Raw genomic sequence first — 24,369 nt, forward strand, 5'->3', positions numbered from 1 at the left:
ACCATAATACTGTTGAATTGTGAAAATTTGAACCTTGATGTGAGTCCTTTTGGTTTTCATATGTAATGTTTTAGTTTTTAATAATTTACAACCTTTATTTATTATATTTTAATTTATTTATACAGTGAAATGTTTAACTTGTTAATTGATTATACAACGAGAAAAATACATTTATACTCGGGTTTGGAGTATGTATTTACAGTGAGTTTTTTTAAAATTATTTTTATGGCTATGTAAAAAATTTTAACTTATACAATAACTTATCTTGTTTTATTATTGTTACTTTTTAGTATGTGGTAGTAGTACTGCTGATGAGGGGCATGCTAGCCCAAAACACGTGTAATATGTGTACAGAAACTATTACTACAGGTGATATAATAAAGAAATTTTGCTTTTTCCTGAACTAACTCTCATTGCTGTGTCAAACTTTAAACACCAGTATTAAGTCCTATTAATAAATAATGTCCAAGTAGACAATTAACAATAATATAATAATATTAGAATTTAAAAGGACAGTAAGGCTTTTACAATTACAATTAGTATTATTGAGATTCAGTCTGTCATTGTCATATTTTTGTGTAATTGTCCCACTGATGATTGGGTTTAGAGTGACTGCTGGATAAACTGTCTTAGAGTTGGAATCCATTGACTTTACCTGTATATAATTACTTCATGCAAACAAATAAATTTTTCTAACATCTACTGCATGTGTTTTTTTTTTTTTGGTGCAAATGATCTAACCACAGTAGTTTATTTGGTGATTTTGCTGGCTGTGACAAACCCCTCTTTGTTCATTGACAATACCACTGATCTGGTTGGCTCTGTAGTTAACTGAACCATGCAATTGCTCCTTCTACATAGATTGCCATGACATGACTCTCAGAGTGCACATATTTTTGGAATTAAATTGATCCAAAATTACATTGATTGCTCAAATCATGTGTACAAATGAACTATAGTAATCTAATCAATTTCTACTGCATATACAAATGCCATTTAGGATCAACTGAATCACAATCAAACTAATCCAAGCAGAGAGTAGGATTGTTTTGATTGTATAAAAAAAATTAAAGATGGCAATCTCCATGATTAAAGTCAAGCTTGTAATTATGTTTAACTGTTGACAATGAAAAGTACTTAAAACTTATAAATAGTAAATAAAAACATTATTATTAAAATATCCAAAATATTGATATGAAAAAATAAATATTAAGAGACAATTTTGCTAGATTCTATGGCAACAATGCATGGCATGCACTTTCCTGTTTTGCCATTTTGTGAACAGTTTTTTTCCACAGAATAAATACAATTTGATCCTACTTGTATACTTTTTGCCAACTAACACACATAAAAGAAGTGATCTGTAACATGTGACAAGACTGACCTGATCTTACAGATCAATCCATCTGAAACAAAAAGTACTGTATATGCACCCATAGATTATTGAGTTTTCACATTGCCTGCAAAGTTGGCATTGCTAAATGCATTTAGTCATTCAGTTATATCCAAATATGAGAGTTTGAAAAGATCATTTTTCGAGTGATAAAAACTCTGAAGATAGAGAAAAAGTCCAAAAGCACTTAGTTTGGTTTGTTGATTTGTTTTTTATGAACTCCAGTTTATGCAGAAAGGTATTGCAAGATAATTTTCAAAAATTTAACTAAATTTTAACCATTTAATTCATTTAATTAGCTATCCATCAACCAAAGCCAAATATTATCGAGCCAGAAACAGCTATAATACTAATAATTTAATAGACAAATAGATTATTAGTATTATAGCCGTTTCTAGACCAATAATATTTGGCTTTGATAGCTTTAATCGTATCAGGTATAGTAAAGATGTTTGATTAGTTCATTTTAATTAGATTTTTAGAAATAATTCAAGACTTATCAAAATTTCTCTCTCTCTCTCACTGAAGACAATAATTTTCAGTTATTGTACTCTCTTTGTCATCACTGTCAGAGCCAGTATGAGGCAAGTTCAGCATACTTCCCAGAACTCAGCCTCACAATCCACAAAAGCTCATTATAAGTTTTGCAGGGATCTATGAATTTTGTGCCCTATGCATCTTATCACATATGTATAGTAAAGCCAAATGACTGCCAAATTATCAAGCTTTAATATGGCTATGGAATTAATTAAATAATTTCAACACTTCAGTCTCAGAACTGGACAGTAGAAGCAAAACAAAAAATACATATGAACCTGAAAGTCAGTCCAGAAGTGAAAAATGTTAAAAAGTTCAAATGTTTTTGGTCAACTCTACAGGTCTTCATCAGGAAAAGCTGAGATCTAGGATGGAATGTTCAAAGAACAGCTGAAGTTTGAAATATAAATGTGCACTTGTCAAAGAGTAAATTTAAAATAAAATGTTTGGAAAATCACTTTAAAATATTTTATTTTAAATTTACTCTTTGACAATTGCACATTTACATTTCAAATTTCAGCAGCTCTTTGAACATTCTGTCTTAGAATTTGAACATTCAATTCTGGATCTCAGTTTTTCCTGACAAAGATCTGCAGAGTTGACTGAAAACATTTGAACTTTTTAATATTTTTCACTGCTGCACTGACCTTGAGGTTCATACCATATTTTTACAGAATGACCCAGAATAATGCATATAAGTGGGGGAGACCAGTATGCTGGAAACCCTGGGGTTACTGGCATGCCAGTTAAACTGCAATTTAAATTTAAAATTAATCAAATCTAACAAAACTAGTTGTTAATTAAACATTAAAGAAAACATTCTTCCAGTACAGTAAAATAATAACATTGTAATTTGAGTGACTTAAAACTGGGAAGAGAGTTTTCGTTTACAAAACAATAAAACAATTAATGACTTATTGACATCAGTAGTAGTAGAAATTAGTCAGTATGGGTTGCACTGACTATCTAACCTGATCTTAAAAATAACACCTTCCTCTCAAATTTCACACAATGTGGATGTTAATCAGTGTAAACTGAGATAATTTACTGTGAGTTTCTTAAATTTAATATGTTTATTTTTGCATTTTTGAATAAAATAACAATAAAATACACATAAAAAAAAAGCACTTTCAGAATTATCTTGTTAGAAAGAAGACAAAATGGAAAAATTAAACATATAATCCTAGTTTTTGATGTAATGCTGACACAGTTTTGCAGTTTTAGAATAAAAACTTGTTTGTTTTACATGATGTAACTCTATTTATATTAATAAACCAAACACACCTGATTTGTATTTGCAGAGTTATTTTCTTTATTCGAACGTTTTCGGCCTATTTGTATAGGCCATCATTTTTCGGCAAATACAAATCAGGTGTGTTTGGTTTATTAATATAAATAGTTAATATTGCTGAGAAGATAGATAGATAGATGATGTAACTCATTCGTTTTTTTTAATATATTCGTTTATGGTATGTATTTTTTGTTTTGTACTGAATAATTTCTTTAGAAGTATCAGTTATGCAGCCATTATTTTACATATGTACTAGAATTATGTACTAGAATTAATAATTATAATAAATTTAATTTAATTTAGAATTTCCTGAAAGAAAATAATGGGCCTGGAGTGGTGCTTAAATCTACAACTTCCACTTACCATGCAGATGTGTTACCTGTTATGCTACCTGGACCTCCAAGTTGTCTTTGCTTCCAGAACTATTAATTTACATATAATCATACAAGCACTCACAGTATTTGCATATTAAGCAGGAGTTGTGGGTTTGAGTCCTGCTCCAGGTCAATTCTTTTCTTCCAGAAAATTCTAAATTACTTTATTATAATTATTAAATCTAGTACAAGATGGTAGCATAACCTCTATATAAATTATTTAGTTTTTATTTAATTAAATAGTCATATTATAGCCCAATAATTTGACAGTCATTTGGCTTTAACTATAAATTGGGTTTGTGAGATGATGTTTTTATCTTTTGAGCAATATTTTGCCAGCTGGAAGAAAAACATTGAATACAAAAGAGTTTTCCCATATACTTTTTGATTTGGCCTTGGTTTCAAGTTATGTGCAAAAACTGTCAATTTTGTAAAATATTATTTTTTGAATATTGCCATTCCTAGTAAACCAATTTCAATAATTTTTTTTTTGTTTTGATAACTTCTTTTGAATGAAGATATATTTTTCCTGTTGAATAGCTTTTTTATAGCCTTGACAACAAGTTTTTTTTTTAATGAAATTTTTGATGGCAATTAGATGGCATCTTTATGGGCTCTTGCATAGGTCCAAAACTTGCTGAACTATGCATGATTAACATCGACAATATTATCCATAAACTGCAAGGTATATTGTTCTACAACTATTACATTGATGACTGCTTCGTGGTTAATAAGAATTAACCAACCCTCAAATCATACTTCAACATGCCAATAATATCCAAAAGAATATACAGTAGAAATTTTTGTTAGGCTTAACATCAATGAAAATTCAATGCGAAGTAGGTTAATAGCGATATACTAATATACTGATTACATGGGATATAATAATATACTACACTAATAATGGATTTTTTCATACTTTTCGGTTATCCGACTTTTCAATTATCCGACCAACCCCAGTCTCCAATTGAGTCGGATAATCGAGGCTCTACTGTATGTTTCAAAATAGAAAATGAAAATAATAGCAAACTCAATTTTTTACACATCACGATACTAAGACACGATAATTTCATTATCTTTAATAAAAACAAAACCTTGTGATGTCAGTAAAGTAATAAATTATCACTCCAGCACCCATGTATATTAAAAAGAACATATTCAATATGTATGTCAACAAAATCAAAATACGCATAAGTGATACTACTAACCAAAACATATAAACTGACCAAATTTATCGCACCTTTCAATTAAATAACTACCCAAACAGAATTATCAACAAATGGCTACACAACCACTCATCAGGTCAACCCAAACAAAAAACACAAATAAATAAGACAAAACCTTTCACACTTTGTTTCTAGCAGTTTAATCACTAAGTACAAATGTTTTTGGCCATTTTGAATGGCCTTCTTCAGGTACAGTAAGGTTGGTTGGAACGTCAGTTAGCAGATATTCAAATTACGTCACTGTTTACAAAGGTTTCTTCTTACTAGTGACGTCATTGCTGATAACAAAGTTTAGACAATATCGACATCATTAAGTTTCTTTTGATATTATTGTCGAAGGTGTGCGAATGACTATTGATGAGATAATTGCTAAAATTGGAAAATAAAAAACAAGATAAGTAAAGAAAATGCTCTAAAGATTGCGACAGGCTTGATGAGGGTGGTTTGGCCTATTTAGTTTAAGGGGTTATCGAAGAGTGATTGCCATGCGGAGGTCAGCTAGTCTGCATCTTTGCTATTGATACAATTCCCCTTGAAGGATTTTGCAAAGATTTCAATTGTTTCAATTGTTATAAGTTTGTTATTGTCAAGCATAGGTATAATAATCTTAGTCTCTTCCCAATTGGCTGTCATATTTGGTTCACTTACAAATTGGGCTAGAGTGAAATTAAACTTTTTGTTGTAAGTGTTGTATTTGTGCTCAGTTATCCTTTTTGTAAGTGATCTGTTAGTTGAGCCAATGTATGTTAATTTTTTGTTTGAATTAAATCTGTTGTCCTCTAGTAAGACCAAGTAAATCCCCGGTCTTATAGCTTCGCTGCATTTGTCCTTGGTATTAGCCAGCAGTTTATATATCATAGGATTGCATTTGTAAGAGTAGCTTTGACCTTCTTGGTTATGATTTTAAATGCTTGGCTCATTCTAGGGTCAAAATCAACTACAATGTGCTTACTTTGCTGTTTTAGAGGTCTGGAATTAATCACTTTTGTTTCTAAGCAACTATGTATTTTTTGAGCAAGCCTATCTATTAATTTACCATTGTAATCATGGGCTAAGGCGATGTGTTTGATGTGTTGGATAGCTCATCCTTAATGCTAGAGCAATGAGAAAATAGGCCAATCCACCCTCATTAAGCCTGTCGCAATCTTTAGAGCATTTTCTTTACTTATCTTGTTTTTTATTTTCCAATTTTAGCAATTATCTTATCAATACTCATTCGCACACCTTGGACAATAATATCAAAAGAAACTTAATGATGTCAATATCGTCTAAACTTTGTTATCAGCAATGACATCACTAGTAAGAAGAAACCTTTGTAAACAGTGACGTCATTTGAATATCTGCTAACTGACGTTCCAACCAACCTTACTGTACCTGAAGAAGGCCATTCAAAATGGCCAAAAACATTTGTACTTAGTGATTAAACTGCTAGAAACAAAGTGTGAAAGGTTTTGTCTTACTTATTTTAAGTAGTTCTAGTTTTGAATGCATAGAAGTAAAAACAAATAATTTACTAATACTAATAATATAAAATAAAATAAAAGAATACTAATACCATATAATATCATTTTAGCATCCACACTAAACAATAAAATCAAAAATTTCTTAAAAACCAAAGAACAAACTAATAGTAATACTGACATTTTATTAAATAATAATCTTGTTTATATCTTCACTTGTACGTGTCATCCAAAGTACTATTACATAGGTGAAACTAGCAGAGTATTAAAAACCCGTATAAAAGAGCATATAAGAGCAGTGAAGTATAATTACACCAACTCAGCATTCGCCACTCATTGCAACCAAATTGGCTGTGAGATCTCACTCGACAGCGTCAAAATCCTTAAAAAAGAAAAAAATATTATCAAAAGAAAATTTTATGAACACATTGAAATTACTAAAACTAGTAAAATATACAGAATGAACCTAAATACAGGTGCAGTCATCAATGACATCTGGCAACCATTCCTAACTAAGTAGAAAAGCCCATTAATTAATTAATTAAGACATACTACCTCTCTCCATCTATCATATCCCACTGTGTAGGTCAACACACCAAACATTCTGTGTACAATATAGGGAATATTAACATCTTTTTAACCTCTCCTATCTATGTTTTTCTGTACACTTCATCAGAATTATTTCGCACCCTACAGGTATTCCGTTATTAATTTTATAAAAATTCCACTTCTTAATTGTACTTAATTGTAGATTTAAGTTTAACCCCTTTTTATTCTAGCACATGTTGCTATACTGTTCTGATGCATATAAGGATGGAGCTAAAAGATTTTTAACTCCATTTTCCTCCCCTTTTTTTGCCTTTGTCTTCTCACAAGTTGTGTTGTTTTAACTGTCACTATAATCTCAGGTATTTGTTTTATTGTATAAATCTTTGTATTAGTATTTGTATAAACCTTTTATTGTATAAATCTAAATATTTCAATGCATTTGATAATCTGTAAAATCTGTAAATATGCTGATAAATCTGTTATAATAGGACTGAAGAGGGGCGTTAAGCCCGAAATGCATATCCATTCCTACCAATAAACCAACCTTCTTCCACTAAAAGTGTTTCTGTGTGATTTGTTCTCAACGACAACATTATGCTAAGAAAACACATATTTTTTTTTTTTTTTATTAGTGAGATCTTGTACAGGTCTTGGAAAGATCTAAATTAAAAAGTGATGATTAATCATTAATCTGCTTAACTAATGAAACCTAACTGCATCTTTAAATTTTTGTGACCATCAATCTGGATCCAGGATCAAATTTTCAAATTGATAGTACACAAAGATTTATTGCAATCAATTACACATCTCAAAAGAAACAAACTTGTATTTCAAGATGAGTTTGGTGACGTTGGCCACCTTTTATACCTTGAAAATGTTTTTCTTGCACCATTGTGAAGTTCATCTCAACACAAACAAAAAATGTTCTCATCGAGATTTTTGTTTAGGGCTTTGTTTTCAAGATACAGTTAAATGAACTTCAACCAAAAAATTTTTCCATTTTTTACCATTTTTAATAATTTTTAAATAAAAGATTTATTGAATCCTGAAGAAAAGAAACTGGTGATATTCAAAAAATAATATTTTACAAAACAGTTTTTGTGCATAACTCGAAACCAAGGTTGAATCAAAATAGTGTATGGGGTAAACATTTTTTGTATTCAATGTTTTCTATCAGCTGGCAATATATCACTCAAAAGATTGGAGACATACTTTATACGTGTGTAGTAAATTCAATTGCAGAATATTTAAAAAAAACTAAACTAAGAAAACTAAAAAGGTGTTACTTTACCCAAACTACTTGCACTTTGCACAAATAATTTTATATATACAGTGTCTGATCAGTTAATGAACATAATCTGTTCCAAGACTTTGTTCGCTATCCGAATTTTTTGTTAACCGATTATCGATTTACCATAAGTTTTTACGGGAATTTGATTAATTCGTTCTGGAGACCCCAAAAAATAAAACATATATATACTTTCTTACTATGTTTATTTAGATATAATAATAAAAATACATATACACAGTCTTGCATTTTTAGTAATCATGTTTTTTTTCCATTTGTGGGGGTTAAAGAATCTGTCTAATGTTGATTGCTTTTCTCTCTTTTTCAGGATTTTTCAGAAGTAATTAATAGTATTGTAACTGTAGAGATCCCCAAGCCTATTAACCTCAACTTGGGTTGGATGCCACTCTAAGACCATTGTCCTGACATCCTCCCACTTCTTCAAAAGATTTTTAATAGCAGATATCGGCATTAATCCTCTTTTTAAAAAAAAAACATATCTCGCTGAATTTCTTGGTGTTCTTCATTCAAGAGTTCTTGGCATTCTTCTGTCGTCAGATCAGTTTCAGGTTCCATTATGAGCTCTTCAATGTTCTTTATTTCTCAGATGTAATTTTTGTTACTCCTTTAACTGCTTGAGTCTTCTTGATTACACTATATCTTAGATAAGATTGAACTGCGGCCTACTGTAGACCTGTTCAAGCCATACTGACCAGCAACAACAGACATCAGACACCTGTGATATTATACTCTCACCTTTTGAAAATAAAAACTGACACAAAACTTAACAAGTGCCCACCCGACAGTCTCGTGAATACTATAAAAGAATTGTTTCTGTCAGAAAAATAAAAGGCTGGAACTACAAGGGAAAGTTTCAAAGTTCAGAGTAATACTATCCTATCCGTATATACCGGGTTGAGCGTCAATGTTGACATCTCTTGCACTCTGAAAAGTTTCTAATTGTTGCCTGAAGACAAGGAAAGTCCAATCAGTATTCATTATTTTATGTCGCTTCTTCTTGTGTTTGTTCTGTGAGGTGTTCATTGTCTGAACATAAGAATCTTTCGCAAACGTGTTCATTATCCAATTTGTTCATCAACCAATCACCCACTGTACTTCTAAATTTTATAATAATAATAATATGTGCTTTTTGTCCATTTTTTCACCTGTCCCTTTTCAGCCATTCTTATTTCAAATTGTGAGTTATAGATGTCTAAAATACATGAGGTTTAATTTACAATAATTATGATTAGTAATTAAATTATCAATAAATTAAAAATAATTACTATTTTTAGATCCAAGAAGGCAATTTCATTTTCCTTTTCTTTTTCCCAGGTGAAAGTAATAGTGGGATAAGTGGGATAATGCTAATCAAGAACGGTTTTACAGCGCAAGAAGTATTAGAATTACGTGAGGCCCTACTTTTCATTTCTGAAAATAATTATTTTCAATTCAAGGGCCAAATATATCTACAACAACAGGGAGTCCCGATGGGTTCACCACTTTCAGCGGTTTTGGCGGAGTTGATCATGAGAAACATAGAGTTCAAAATGTTTAAATTTCCCATTACGTTAAAATATCCGCTTTTATATCTTAGATATGTTGACGACATTCTTGTGGCTTGGCAGGACACCCATGAAAATTTCCTTGCCTTCAAAGACCGTCTAGCGACCACTTATCCCACTATTACTTTCACCTGGGAAAAGGAAAAGGAAAATGAAATTGCCTTCTTGGATCTAAAAATCAATAAATCCCGAAATAGCACCACATACTCCGTATTCCACAAATTCAGTGGTGTACCTCCTCTAATCCCGGCCACGGCATACCAGCCGCAACATTACGTCAATGCGGCAATTTCACCTTTGATAAGAAGGGCCTTCCTCCTATCGTCCAGCCAGGNTAGAATCATCTAAAATCATTAAGTCAACATACTATTTCCAATGTTATCAATAATATTGAATTTTATTTAACTGAAAAGCTATATATTTATATATAACAATTAGAATTAAACAAAAATATTTAAATATGAATTAACTATATTATTTTTTAATCAACTTTTTGTATACATTATATTACATTAACCACAATCAATTTATCCAATTGGCACAGTTATATATAAATTACAGATCAATTGCTACATTATATATATTTATTTATTAACTTTTACTTATATAGAAAAAATATGAAATATCAGCTGATAAATGAAGAGGAAAATTTGATTAAAATTTTATTTATAAATTTATTATTATTTCAATAGCTACAAATAGTATCAAAATTCTTAGTCTGTTTAAATTGACACAAATGTTTTGAAATTTTGAGTGTTATCAACAGAGAATCATTCAACTTAATTTTATTATTTAACATGGATGTCAGTAGCAATATCTAAAAATAATAATAAAGATATATAAATAAATATTTTAAGCAAAAAACTTTCATTTAACAACTGATTAATTAATTACTATGAAAAAAATTAATTTATGATATAATGTTTTTTGAAATTACATGAAATAGAAAATTTTAAATGAAAATTTTTCTGATGTAAACAATAATCAAATACAACAACAGCATATTATTAAATAAAATTTGATTTGTCCCTCACCTTCCCTTTGTGTCTGTGGTACAACTGTTGGCTGTTGGGTCAGAGCTTGAGCAAACTGACCATATGCAGCAGGATAGGCGGCTATCAAATATTTAATTGCTGAATTTAAGAAATATAAACTATTTCTTAATCTATACTTATGATAGGTTGCATGACTCATTTATTTCTTCATAATAAAATATGTTTAATATTAAAAATATAATAGAATACAATGAAACCTGTATTAATACTTTCAAATCTTGATTTAATTTCCAATTTGAAAGAAAACAATGGTAAATTAAAACAAATATGATGTATAAGTTTAATAAAATTTGCTGAAACTGAAATGAAGAAAAACTTCAATAAAAAAATATATATATTAATAAGGTTTCATTGTATATTTATATATTTTAAAATTTAATGCATTATTTTTTAATTATTCTTTTATTTTGAAAACTTTAAAATTTATTTAAAATTTTAAATTCTTTTTACAATAATTTCAAATAATTAATAAATTTAAACAAGTTATATTTAATAGATTATATGTTTAAGTAAAGAATTTTTTTTATAATACAGAATTATCTTGAAATCAAATTTTTTAATAATAATAAAATTTGAAAATTTAAAAATATTCAAATTGCATACCAGCATACAGAATAAATTTTGAAGTGATATGGATTAAAATTTATATAAAATTATAAAATTTTTATGAGTCAAATAAGAATGAGTTTAAAAATTATTTTAAGTTTATATATATAATATATGTATGTATATAACTACCGTGTTTCCCTGAAAATAAGACCTAGCAGAGGTTTTGCTGAATTGCAAAATATAAGACCTCCCCCTGAAAGTAAGACTTAACAAAGTTTTTTTAGTCGTAACGCTCATCAACAGATGGTTGAAAGAGGCCGTTGGCTTTTTGAAAGTACAACCACTGATTGGTCAGCAAACAATCACGCCATACGGCATGATTTGCATAACATTACAGCTGGTAATCGTTAATTGGTCATCCAGGAATCACGCCACATCACATTTGCATAGTGCTACGGTTCAGTAAGCACTAATTGGTCATCGAGCCCAATGTCAATGCTACGAAAAGATTAAGTTGAAGTGAGAGTGGGAAGTCCACTCCAGTACGGGAACTTTGTAAGTTCAGTTTGACACGACTGGATTTACGTCACTCTTGTTTAAGTTAGACTTGGGAATTTTTTTGTTCAACAATAAATGTGAATTCTTCTTCATGGAAAAATAAGACATCCCCTGAAAATAAGACCTAGCACATCTTTGAGAGCAAAAATTAATATAAAACACTGTCTTATTTTTGGGGAAATGGGGTATCAAAAAATATTAGCTGTTTGCATCTTGGCAACGTTTCTATGAAATCTTATTTCAGTATTACAGTACTTTATATCTATTATTTTATTTTATCTCATTCTAATTTATACTTCCTATTCTTCATAAAATATAAATTATTTTATATTTATTTCATATTTTTTTATTTTTATATTAAGATTCTCATTTCAATAAATCTGTGCTTCATATAATTGATTATTAAATATTATTTTCCTATATTATTTAACTAAGTTATTTTATAGACTAACATATCTAATAATATAATATATTTTATATGTTAACCAAGACCATGCTGTATTTATATTAATATATGTTTTATATATATAGGCATCCTCTGCTTAATGCCAATAATCCATTTCTGAAAATCAGATGTTCTGCAGCACACATTAACTGGGTGCCTATTTTCCATTATTTTGAATGGGAAAAATTATAATGCATTACACGTCAACCCAAAACTTCCAATTAATTAATTAATTTCTGAAAACAACAAAAACACAATACAATGCTTCAGTGGTGTATCAGAATTTTAAAAATTTTAAGATTGTGGATATTGCNAAATATAAGACCTCCCCCTGAAAGTAAGACTTAACAAAGTTTTTTTAGTCGTAACGCTCATCAACAGATGGTTGAAAGAGGCCGTTGGCTTTTTGAAAGTACAACCACTGATTGGTCAGCAAACAATCACGCCATACGGCATGATTTGCATAACATTACAGCTGGTAATCGTTAATTGGTCATCCAGGAATCACGCCACATCACATTTGCATAGTGCTACGGTTCAGTAAGCACTAATTGGTCATCGAGCCCAATGTCAATGCTACGAAAAGATTAAGTTGAAGTGAGAGTGGGAAGTCCACTCCAGTACGGGAACTTTGTAAGTTCAGTTTGACACGACTGGATTTACGTCACTCTTGTTTAAGTTAGACTTGGGAATTTTTTTGTTCAACAATAAATGTGAATTCTTCTTCATGGAAAAATAAGACATCCCCTGAAAATAAGACCTAGCACATCTTTGAGAGCAAAAATTAATATAAAACACTGTCTTATTTTTGGGGAAATGGGGTATCAAAAAATATTAGCTGTTTGCATCTTGGCAACGTTTCTATGAAATCTTATTTCAGTATTACAGTACTTTATATCTATTATTTTATTTTATCTCATTCTAATTTATACTTCCTATTCTTCATAAAATATAAATTATTTTATATTTATTTCATATTTTTTTATTTTTATATTAAGATTCTCATTTCAATAAATCTGTGCTTCATATAATTGATTATTAAATATTATTTTCCTATATTATTTAACTAAGTTATTTTATAGACTAACATATCTAATAATATAATATATTTTATATGTTAACCAAGACCATGCTGTATTTATATTAATATATGTTTTATATATATAGGCATCCTCTGCTTAATGCCAATAATCCATTTCTGAAAATCAGATGTTCTGCAGCACACATTAACTGGGTGCCTATTTTCCATTATTTTGAATGGGAAAAATTATAATGCATTACACGTCAACCCAAAACTTCCAATTAATTAATTAATTTCTGAAAACAACAAAAACACAATACAATGCTTCAGTGGTGTATCAGAATTTTAAAAATTTTAAGATTGTGGATATTGCTCAAGTTAAATTTAAGGATACCAAGGTACTGTACATGTTCCTTGTTGTTTTTTGGAGAATGTTACTCAATTACCTTAGAATTATCTTAGTTACCTAACTTTTTACATCATTCCTTTTTCGTTAGCTTTTTAAAATTGTTAAATGGAAGATGGAAAATGGATAGACTAATTAATAATTTTGTACTGATAGATTTATTATAAATTATACAAATTACAGTATGATTTATACTTGATGTAATTCCAAAATGAAGAGTAGAAAAGCTGTAAAATCATTGTGTTTCTTATTTTCACTAAAAATTATCAAAATTACAGTTATTTTTAATTCATGTGTAATTTATCTTTAGTCTGTGCTCCATACTTTCATGTTCTTACAAGAAATATCAATTTAAACTGTTCAGCTGTTTTCTGTTTGTATAAAATTACTTTCTGCCATTGAAGCCATTCAATATGCACTATTATGTTTATTTTTATTTTCAAGTAATAAAACTAATTGTTTTGATATCAAGAAGGTAATTCAGCACCATAACCATCTCTTTGGATATGCCTTNTGCTGTATTTATATTAATATATGTTTTATATATATAGGCATCCTCTGCTTAATGCCAATAATCCATTTCTGAAAATCAGATGTTCTGCAGCACACATTAACTGGGTGCCTATTTTCCATTATTTTGAATGGGAAAAATTATAATGCATTACACGTCAACCCAAAACTTCCAATTAATTAATTAATTTCTGAAAACAACAAAAACACAATACAATGCTTCAGTGGTGTATCAGAATTTTAAAAATTTTAAGATTGTGGATATTGCTCAAGTTAAATTTAAGGATACCAAGGTACTGTACATGTTCCTTGTTGTTTTTTGGAGAATGTTACTCAATTACCTTAGAATTATCTTAGTTACCTAACTTTTTACATCATTCCTTTTTCGTTAGCTTTTTAAAATTGTTAAATGGAAGATGGAAAATGGATAGACTAATTAATAATTTTGTACTGATAGATTTATTATAAATTATACAAATTACAGTATGATTTATACTTGATGTAATTCCAAAATGAAGAGTAGAAAAGCTGTAAAATCATTGTGTTTCTTATTTTCACTAAAAATTATCAAAATTACAGTTATTTTTAATTCATGTGTAATTTATCTTTAGTCTGTGCTCCATACTTTCATGTTCTTACAAGAAATATCAATTTAAACTGTTCAGCTGTTTTCTGTTTGTATAAAATTACTTTCTGCCATTGAAGCCATTCAATATGCACTATTATGTTTATTTTTATTTTCAAGTAATAAAACTAATTGTTTTGATATCAAGAAGGTAATTCAGCACCATAACCATCTCTTTGGATATGCCTTTGCAATGCCTACACAAGTATATAAGTTAGAAACTATCATATTAGAATATAAAATGTGTAATATGTCATTTTCTAATCAGCAAACAGTTAATATAGTTGTCAATGAACAGTTTCTTTACATGCAATATAATCTGCAATACTGCAAGGATTATGTTTACAGTATGGCACGGCAAATGATATACAGCCATGGACACCCACAAAAAATTTTCCAGGTGGGTAAAGCTTAGAGATGAATAATTACATCGATAAAGTTTTATTTAATTTTTTAAAGTTTTTAGGATTTTTTTACAAGTAAGATTATGAAATAAATTTTCAAAATTAAAATTAATAAATTGAATTTCAAGATAACACTATTTTCAATAAAAACAATTATTTAATTATTTAACATTAGATTCCGAGTTTTAATTGAGGAATGATAAATATTTTTTTCAGTAATTAATTGTGAAAACAATATTAAAAGGTTTTTGTTCAAAAGCCATATGTTATACAAGAAATTAAAAACAATTAATTATTTTAGCAATTTATAACATAAAAAATTAAATAAAGTAAATTCTTAATAACAAATTTAATTTTTAATAATAATTATTATATAAATAAAGCTATTATTTTCATGTTATCATATTTGACTTTCAAAATTCTTTATTTTTAGTTATTTAATCTATATTTTTTCAACTAAAATTCCAATAGATATATATTACAATAATTTTGGTCTTTCTATTTTGTTATTTTTAATTTTTAATTCTATTGTAATCAAAATTTATGATTTCTCAAATTTTATTAAATAAAAGTAAAGTTTATTAAAATTTAGTCTTTGCTTATATTAGAGACATACAGTAAAGTTTCTTGCTAAATCATTTGTATAATTGTCCCTAAAGATCTTTATACTTGGGGATTTATATTTTTTTGATAATTTTGCATGCATCTCATTTTTATTGAATATTTAATATTCCAACCTCATGCCTTAACTGAATTTAAAAAAGAAATGTTGCATTTATGTTCAATTTTGCCTGATAACAAAGTCTGTATGTCTTCAAAAGTACTCACAATTTTTAATAAAATACATATTTTTAATGTCGATTAGGTGTGATTTCTCTCCCATATTCCTTNAATTTGCTGCATTAAGTGACAAATGTTTTATTAAAAATAACATGGATTTACTTGTTTCCACACTGCAAAATAAGAATTTTAATCAAACATTAACATTTTGTCACTGAAAATAATATTTTTTAAATTTTCAAATCACTGACGACGCCCCAAACAATAATATATAACAAAGTGTACACCATGTAATTCATTTGATTCATTATTCTTAGAAGAAACAGACAAATAATGAAAGAATGGAAGCATGTAATATGGCTAATATGGATTTAGATGCTGCTAGAGAAATATTATCAGAATAAAATATGAAATATGAATTAAAAATAAGGGCCAACCAAATACTAACCAAAACTGTTGGAATATTGTTTATCAAGCTAATTTTTAGTTACATATTTGACTACAAATAGTTGAGTTTATTAGTTTTTACACATATCAAGCTGAAAGACATATGACCTATTTTCTGTTATTTAGAAATTGAATTTAAAGTAAAAATGATTGGACAATAACAATAAATCTGCAAAATATAATAAAAAATTTTTGCAGTTATCAACTATCTCTTGCTGAGATATAAAGAATCAACTAATTTCATCTTAATTAATTTTATATACTAATTTTATTAAATAACAACACAGAAAATAAACTAAATAACTATAAAAATAAAAATTATAAATTAAACATTTATTTACTGAAATTATGCTATATCATCTTTAGGCCTGGAATGGGATTCAAATCCACAGCTCCTGCTTATTGTGCAGAATATCTTCACAGTAAGCAGGAGTTGTAGGTTTTGAGTCCCACTTTGAGCTGATTTTTTGTTCTAGAATATTCTAAAATTAAATTAAATTAAATTCATTTATTTATAATTATTAAATTTAACAAGAGATGGCAGCCTAACCACCTACCATATGTCAAATTCCTGGTAATTAATTAGTCTTAATAGCCTTATAAAGGAATCCAGCTGAAGTAATTATTGGAATGGTTGTATTTATTAAAAAATTTACAGTATCTTTTTAGGGTTTTTTAATTTATAAAGATGAAAACAAATAATTTTGTATGTTTTATAGAATATACTAAAAAAAAACTGTTTTTAAAAAAAGTAACTTAAAAAGATGCTATATAGGAATAAAATACCATTTAACACTTATTGACTAGTAGATTTGCTTTCTTTTAATTTAAAAATAATATGCCAATAAGGATTCAATATATCTACTGTTTCTTTTTTACAAAATGATGCTAAATTTATGATTAATTTTAAAATGTACTTTATTTGCATTACTCAAAACTATTACTTTTGTTACAGTAGCTTAAAAGGAATTGCTAATGTCTCATTCATGCTAATAATTAGCAATTAACCTAGCAGCATCAGACTGCTGTAGGAGAGTTATTGCTATATATCATGCTATGCATAAAACCATCTTTTTTGCAGTACTAACAGTGAAGCCTTAGATTCTTACACTTATGGATACTGTTAGAAAGAATTCAATGCATCACCCATATGGTGTGACACAAACCTTTGTTTTTTATTTTTTTGTAACCTTTTATTATCCTGCTGAATTCCTTTCCTTTCACACTTTGTCTCAGTTGATTTGTAGTTCTCATCCCCATTTATAGTGCATGTCATTATCATTGAGTAGAGTTAAAAATAAAATTATTATCCTTAAAATAATGTCATCCATTTGCATGTATTTATATATCTCACTTCTCATGATCATTGTGTCTAAAGACTCAAATGCATTAACATAAAGTTGGTTCAATCTATGGATGAACACCAAATGGCAAACTAACTTAACAACTTTTTAATATTACTAAATTGTTTAAATTAAATTAGGTTATTTTAAAAACCATTAAAAAAGTTAGAGTTTTTTTGATGAATTCTATAGTCTTCTAAAAAATAATCTAGAGTGAAAAGACTTTTGGACTTTGGCAACATTGGCAACATCCAAGCAATCTACATCAACAGGGCCAGTTGATGTAGATTGCTTGGATAATAAACTTGACTATGAAATAACATAGTTACTGTAACATAACACATGTTTTGATTATTTACAAGATGCTATCTTAGAACTAGAACTAGAAATGGTGATAAGGATGAACAGCTAATCAGGAATGAGAAATATTTTCAGGATCCAAAATTTTTCCAAAAATTATTGCATACTAGCACACAAAATAAAAGAATTTATGAACCAATTAATAATTATTACTGTGAATTTTGTAAAATTCAAATTAAATCATGCAAATATTAAATAGACCTACTAAATAATTTGTCTCAACACTAAACTGATAAGTTAACAAAAAATATTTTTAAATTAAAAAAATGCTTTAATTTAAGCATGTCATCATCATAGGATAGCACATACAATTAAGGTGTGTTTCAAATTTATACGGACACGAAAAAATTAAAGTGAAACCCAAATTTGCTGCATTAAGTGACAAATGTTTTATTAAAAATAACATGGATTTACTTGTTTCCACACTGCAAAATAAGAATTTTAATCAAACATTAACATTTTGTCACTGAAAATAATATTTTTTAAACTTTTGTACAAAAAAACTGTTACATATTTATCCGGACAGGTTTCAAATTGCAAAGTTTTCTTACAATTTAATGGCCAATGTAACCACCATTTAACTTAATTACATTAAATACTCGATTAGGCATTGTTTCAATTAGATTCTGAAGTAATTCAATCTTAAGTTTATCCCAAGCATCTGAAATTGCTGCCTTCGAATCATGAATTGTGGGAAAACTGCTTTCCATTGGCATAAACTGTACGAACCATCATCCCCCAAAAATTTTCCATAGGATACAGATCAGGGCTTCCAGCAGGCCATGTCATCAGATTAATATTTTTACGTTTAAACCACATTTTTGTTGATTTNTATAAAGATGAAAACAAATAATTTTGTATGTTTTATAGAATATACTAAAAAAAAACTGTTTTTAAAAAAAGTAACTTAAAAAGATGCTATATAGGAATAAAATACCATTTAACACTTATTGACTGGTAGATTTGCTTTCTTTTAATTTAAAAATAATATGCCAATAAGGATTCAATATATCTACTGTTTCTTTTTTACAAAATGATGCTAAATTTATGATTAATTTTAAAATGTACTTTATTTGCATTACTCAAAACTATTACTTTTGTTACAGTAGCTTAAAAGGAATTGCTAATGTCTCATTCATGCTAATAATTAGCAATTAACCTAGCAGCATCAGACTGCTGTAGGAGAGTTATTGCTATATATCATGCTATGCATAAAACCATCTTTTTTGCAGTACTAACAGTGAAGCCTTAGATTCTTACACTTATGGATACTGTTAGAAAGAATTCAATGCATCACCCATATGGTGTGACACAAACCTTTGTTTTTTATTTTTTTGTAACCTTTTATTATCCTGCTGAATTCCTTTCCTTTCACACTTTGTCTCAGTTGATTTGTAGTTCTCATCCCCATTTATAGTGCATGTCATTATCATTGAGTAGAGTTAAAAATAAAATTATTATCCTTAAAATAATGTCATCCATTTGCATGTATTTATATATCTCACTTCTCATGATCATTGTGTCTAAAGACTCAAATGCATTAACATAAAGTTGGTTCAATCTATGGATGAACACCAAATGGCAAACTAACTTAACAACTTTTTAATATTACTAAATTGTTTAAATTAAATTAGGTTATTTTAAAAACCATTAAAAAAGTTAGAGTTTTTTTGATGAATTCTATAGTCTTCTAAAAAATAATCTAGAGTGAAAAGACTTTTGGACTTTGGCAACATTGACAACATCCAAGCAATCTACATCAACAGGGCCAGTTGATGTAGATTGCTTGGATAATAAACTTGACTATGAAATAACATAGTTACTGTAACATAACACATGTTTTGATTATTTACAAGATGCTATCTTAGAACTAGAACTAGAAATGGTGATAAGGATGAACAGCTAATCAGGAATGAGAAATATTTTCAGGATCCAAAATTTTTCCAAAAATTATTGCATACTAGCACACAAAATAAAAGAATTTATGAACCAATTAATAATTATTACTGTGAATTTTGTAAAATTCAAATTAAATCATGCAAATATTAAATAGACCTACTAAATAATTTGTCTCAACACTAAACTGATAAGTTAACAAAAAATATTTTTAAATTAAAAAAATGCTTTAATTTAAGCATGTCATCATCATAGGATAGCACATACAATTAAGGTGTGTTTCAAATTTATACGGACACGAAAAAATTAAAGTGAAACCCAAATTTGCTGCATTAAGTGACAAATGTTTTATTAAAAATAACATGGATTTACTTGTTTCCACACTGCAAAATAAGAATTTTAATCAAACATTAACATTTTGTCACTGAAAATAATATTTTTGAAAATTTTGTACAAAAAAACTGTTACATATTTATCCGGACAGGTTTCAAATTGCAAAGTTTTCTTACAATTTAATGGCCAATGTAACCACCATTTAACTTAATTACATTAAATACTCGATTAGGCATTGTTTCAATTAGATTCTGAAGGAATTCAATCTTAAGTTTATCCCAAGCATCTGAAATTGCTGCCTTCAAATCATGAATTGTGGAAAACTGCTTTCCATTGGCATAAACTGTACGAACCATCATCCCCCAAAGATTTTCCATCGGATTCAGGTCAGGGCTTCTAGCAGGCCATGTCATCAGATTAATATTTTTACGTTTAAACCACATTTTTGTTGATTTAGAGGCATGCACAGGGGCATTGTCTTGTTGAAAGATCCAATTTGGTCCACAAATATTTGGTCCAGCTTCCAATAAATGATCTTCAAGCATGCCTTGATACTTCTTTGAATTCATTCTTTGAGTTATAAATGCTAAATCTGTGGTTCCGTTGAATCCAAACGCACCCCACACCATTATTGATCCCCCACCCATTTGGCGTTTTGAAAATATTTGTTTTTCGGTTCTTAAATCGTGCCAATAATACTTCCAACCGTCTGGACCATCTAAGTTGAATTTTTTTTCATCACTGAACAAAACTTCAATCCATTCTTCGGACCATGTCATGTGTTTTTGTGCCCAATCAAGTCTGTCACTTTTGTGCTTTAATGAAAGTGGTGGCATTACAGCTTTTTTTCTGAATTTTAACATTGGAGATTTATTTAAAACTCTCCACACTGTTGTGCTGCTACAAGGCAAGTCTAATTCTTGTTTTATTTTTCTTACTGATGTTTGTTTTGTGGAGCAAACCTTGATGATTTGTCTACAATCTCGAGGAGTAAGCTTGGGTTTTGGACCTGTCTTGAATTTTGGTACATCCTTGCCACGTCTTTTTGATAAATAATCACCAACAGTTGATTTTGGACGATTTATATATGCTGCAATTTCTCTTATTGACTTGCCTTGTGATTTATAGGCATCAATCTGCCCTTTTTCATAATCAGATAAATTCTTTGTTCTACCCATTTTAGAACGTTGAACAACGTAAAGAATTTGTATTACAATTAGATATGTAAGCTAATTTGCATATTTCAATGCTTGAAACTAAACAATATTCTGTTTAAGTCATAAAATGAGTGCCTGTCCGGATAAATATGTAACAGTTTTTTTGTATAAGATTTTCAAAAATATTATTTTCAGTGACAAAATATTAATGTTTGATTAAAATTCTTATTTTGCAGTGTAGAAACATGTAAATCCATATTATTTTTAATAAAACATTTGTCACTTAATGCAGCAAATTTGTGTTTCACTTTAATTTTTTCGTGTCCGTATAAATTTGAAACACACCTTATAAACTTGATGTAATGCATTGATTAATTGAAATAAAATTGAAGTCAGCAACATGGATGACCTATTGTTAGGATTGCCATAATTGCCAAGCATTGATACAGGGCATTTATTTAAGTGCTAAATAAATAAAACATGAAAAAATGGTTTATTTTATTCCGATAAAAAATCAATAAAATGAATACATAGAAATAAAAAAAATGCAAGGCTAATCCTTTTTAGCCCAGTCATATTTTAAAGTTGATTTTACTTTCTAAATTATATCATTTTCTTCTTTCACATAATTATAAAATTGGGCACAAATCATTTAAAATTATTATGACAAATCGAAATTGCTTCAATTGTCTCCACTGACAACCTGTTTCTTTTGTCCAACCATTGAGTTGACATTAGTGAAAATATTTTCTCCACATTTGCATTGTGAGCTGGAGTGGCAAATACATATTCACATAGCTTTATTAGACATGACTTCTGATCAATATGCTTTGTATCTGCAAAAAACTTCAGCCATTTCTCTTCCATACTCAATTTCATTGTTGCGTTGCAGTTTTGTTTGATATTATTTTTCTCTAAATAATCTTTTAGATATACAAACTGGTTGAATAGAATCTCATGTTGCCAATATTGATGTTTCTTACTTGTAAAAATGCCATTAACCATGGTCCATGGATAATGGACCATGGTTAATGGCATTTGCATGAATTTGAAGCATTATGACATATGCATGAATTTGAACAAGAATGACATATGCATGAATTTGAACAAGAATGACATATGCATGAATTTGAAGCATTGTGTTCTATTTGTAATTCTTAATTACAAATAGAACACAATGCTTCAAATTCAGTTCGAATTTGAAGCACTTTGTTTTTCTTTATAAATGACCAATTTTTGGTATATTCATCTTTAAAATGACAATTCCTCTTTGGCATCCTTTATTACAGGTATTAAAATGGTTTTATCTAAAAAAGACTCGATGTGCAGCAGCAAGCAATTAGTTATTTTATAACACATGCACAAAACAAATTAGTGTTCACCGAGCTATGATAGTTGAGACTGACTGAGAGATCCACTTCATGCATAGTTTAGGGAAAAAAATGGGACAAAAACAGGACAAATAGTAATACAGGACTGAGTAGTGAAATACAGTGACAGTCTTGTATATACAGGATGTATGGCAACCCTACCTACTGTTAGCATGAGAAGCTAATTAGCAGATTTTTTGATGTTCAAAAATGCAAAATTTATTTACAATGATTGTTGGACAATTTTTTTCTGAAAATTTTTTAAGAAATGCACTAAGTTTTTTCAAAACATAAACAGTTTTAGAATTTTTGAATGACTTATTATTATTAATTTTTTTTGTTTGAAAATGCCACCATATTTTTATGATGTTTTAAAATATATTTCAACATTAATATTTTTAATTTTATAATAAACTAGCTGCAAGGACCCGCTTCGCTAGGTTTTTATTTGTTCGTACATTTGTATGTACAGTACTATAGTTTTTTTTTATATATAAAAGACTGTTTTTCTAGACATATCTAGGACTGTTTTATCAAGACAATTCAGAAAAAAATCTTTAAATGCAGTTTATTAATTTTAAAATTTTCTGTGTAGGGAATGAGTGAATATTTGAAGTGGAGCATTAGCAAAGCATCTATGAGGCTTACAGAATCGTGTTTGTTCTCAAAATCCATTTGGTAGATTTTGATTAAACTTTGCCATTGTCCATTAATTGTGATGCGGAATCCAAAACTCAATAAAAAAAATGGGGGTCCATGACTTCATTTTCAAGATATAAGGTTGTTTCATGAGCATGTGTGGCAAAGCGATATTACAGAATCACACAACTTTGTCATGTGATGTTTCATGGTCACTAGCAGGTTTATAGAATAGTATATCGGCTTATAGAATCAAGTTTGTTCTCAAAATTTAATGGATCAATTTTGATAATGTAATGTAATGTGGATCCATTTAAATGTAAAAAAATCCAGCAACAAATTGCTTAACTTTCCTGGCAACATTTAAAATTCTGATAGTGCTATCTGTTCCAATATTTCATTTAAAAAACTGTTTACAGTTTTAATTATTATAAAATGGCAAGTTTAATTTTGAGGGTAGGGATGGGTTTTATAAAAAACTGTAAATGCTAATAACAAGTAAAATCGTCATTAAGTCTGACCCTACTTGAGATATGACACATGAGCACCCATTATCTCCCCACCCAATTCGCCTTAAACCACCAAAATTTAATAGCATCTTTCTAATACACAAACCTGCCTGCAAAATTTCAGAAATTTTCAAGAGTACAGGCGTTATTAAGCTCCAAAAAGGGTAAACAAAATAATGCCACACAAACATACACATTAACATCTGTACATAGAGAAAAAACTCTGAATGTTTTTGCATTTCTCAACATTTTACGGTCCCTGATGTCCAATAATGTAAA

General features: G+C 28.7%; 1 protein-coding gene across 1 annotated transcript in view; it reads right to left on the reverse strand.

Moving 5' to 3' along the window:
• Positions 1–24,369, reverse strand: part of LOC111625711 (CUGBP Elav-like family member 4) — a gene marked incomplete at its 5' end in the record, with an annotated part of 114,670 nt that overhangs the window by 73,798 nt on the left and 16,503 nt on the right. Inside the window, one exon of the mRNA XM_023368930.1 lies at positions 10,718–10,798. Within this exon, the coding sequence (XP_023224698.1) occupies positions 10,718–10,798 (81 nt within the window). The remainder of the gene's footprint in view (positions 1–10,717; positions 10,799–24,369) is intronic.

This window comes from Centruroides sculpturatus, unplaced genomic scaffold (assembly GCF_000671375.1).
Source record: "Centruroides sculpturatus isolate CEXI.00-Female unplaced genomic scaffold, Cexi_2.0 scaffold78, whole genome shotgun sequence".
NCBI classification, from domain to species: domain Eukaryota; kingdom Metazoa; phylum Arthropoda; class Arachnida; order Scorpiones; family Buthidae; genus Centruroides; species Centruroides sculpturatus.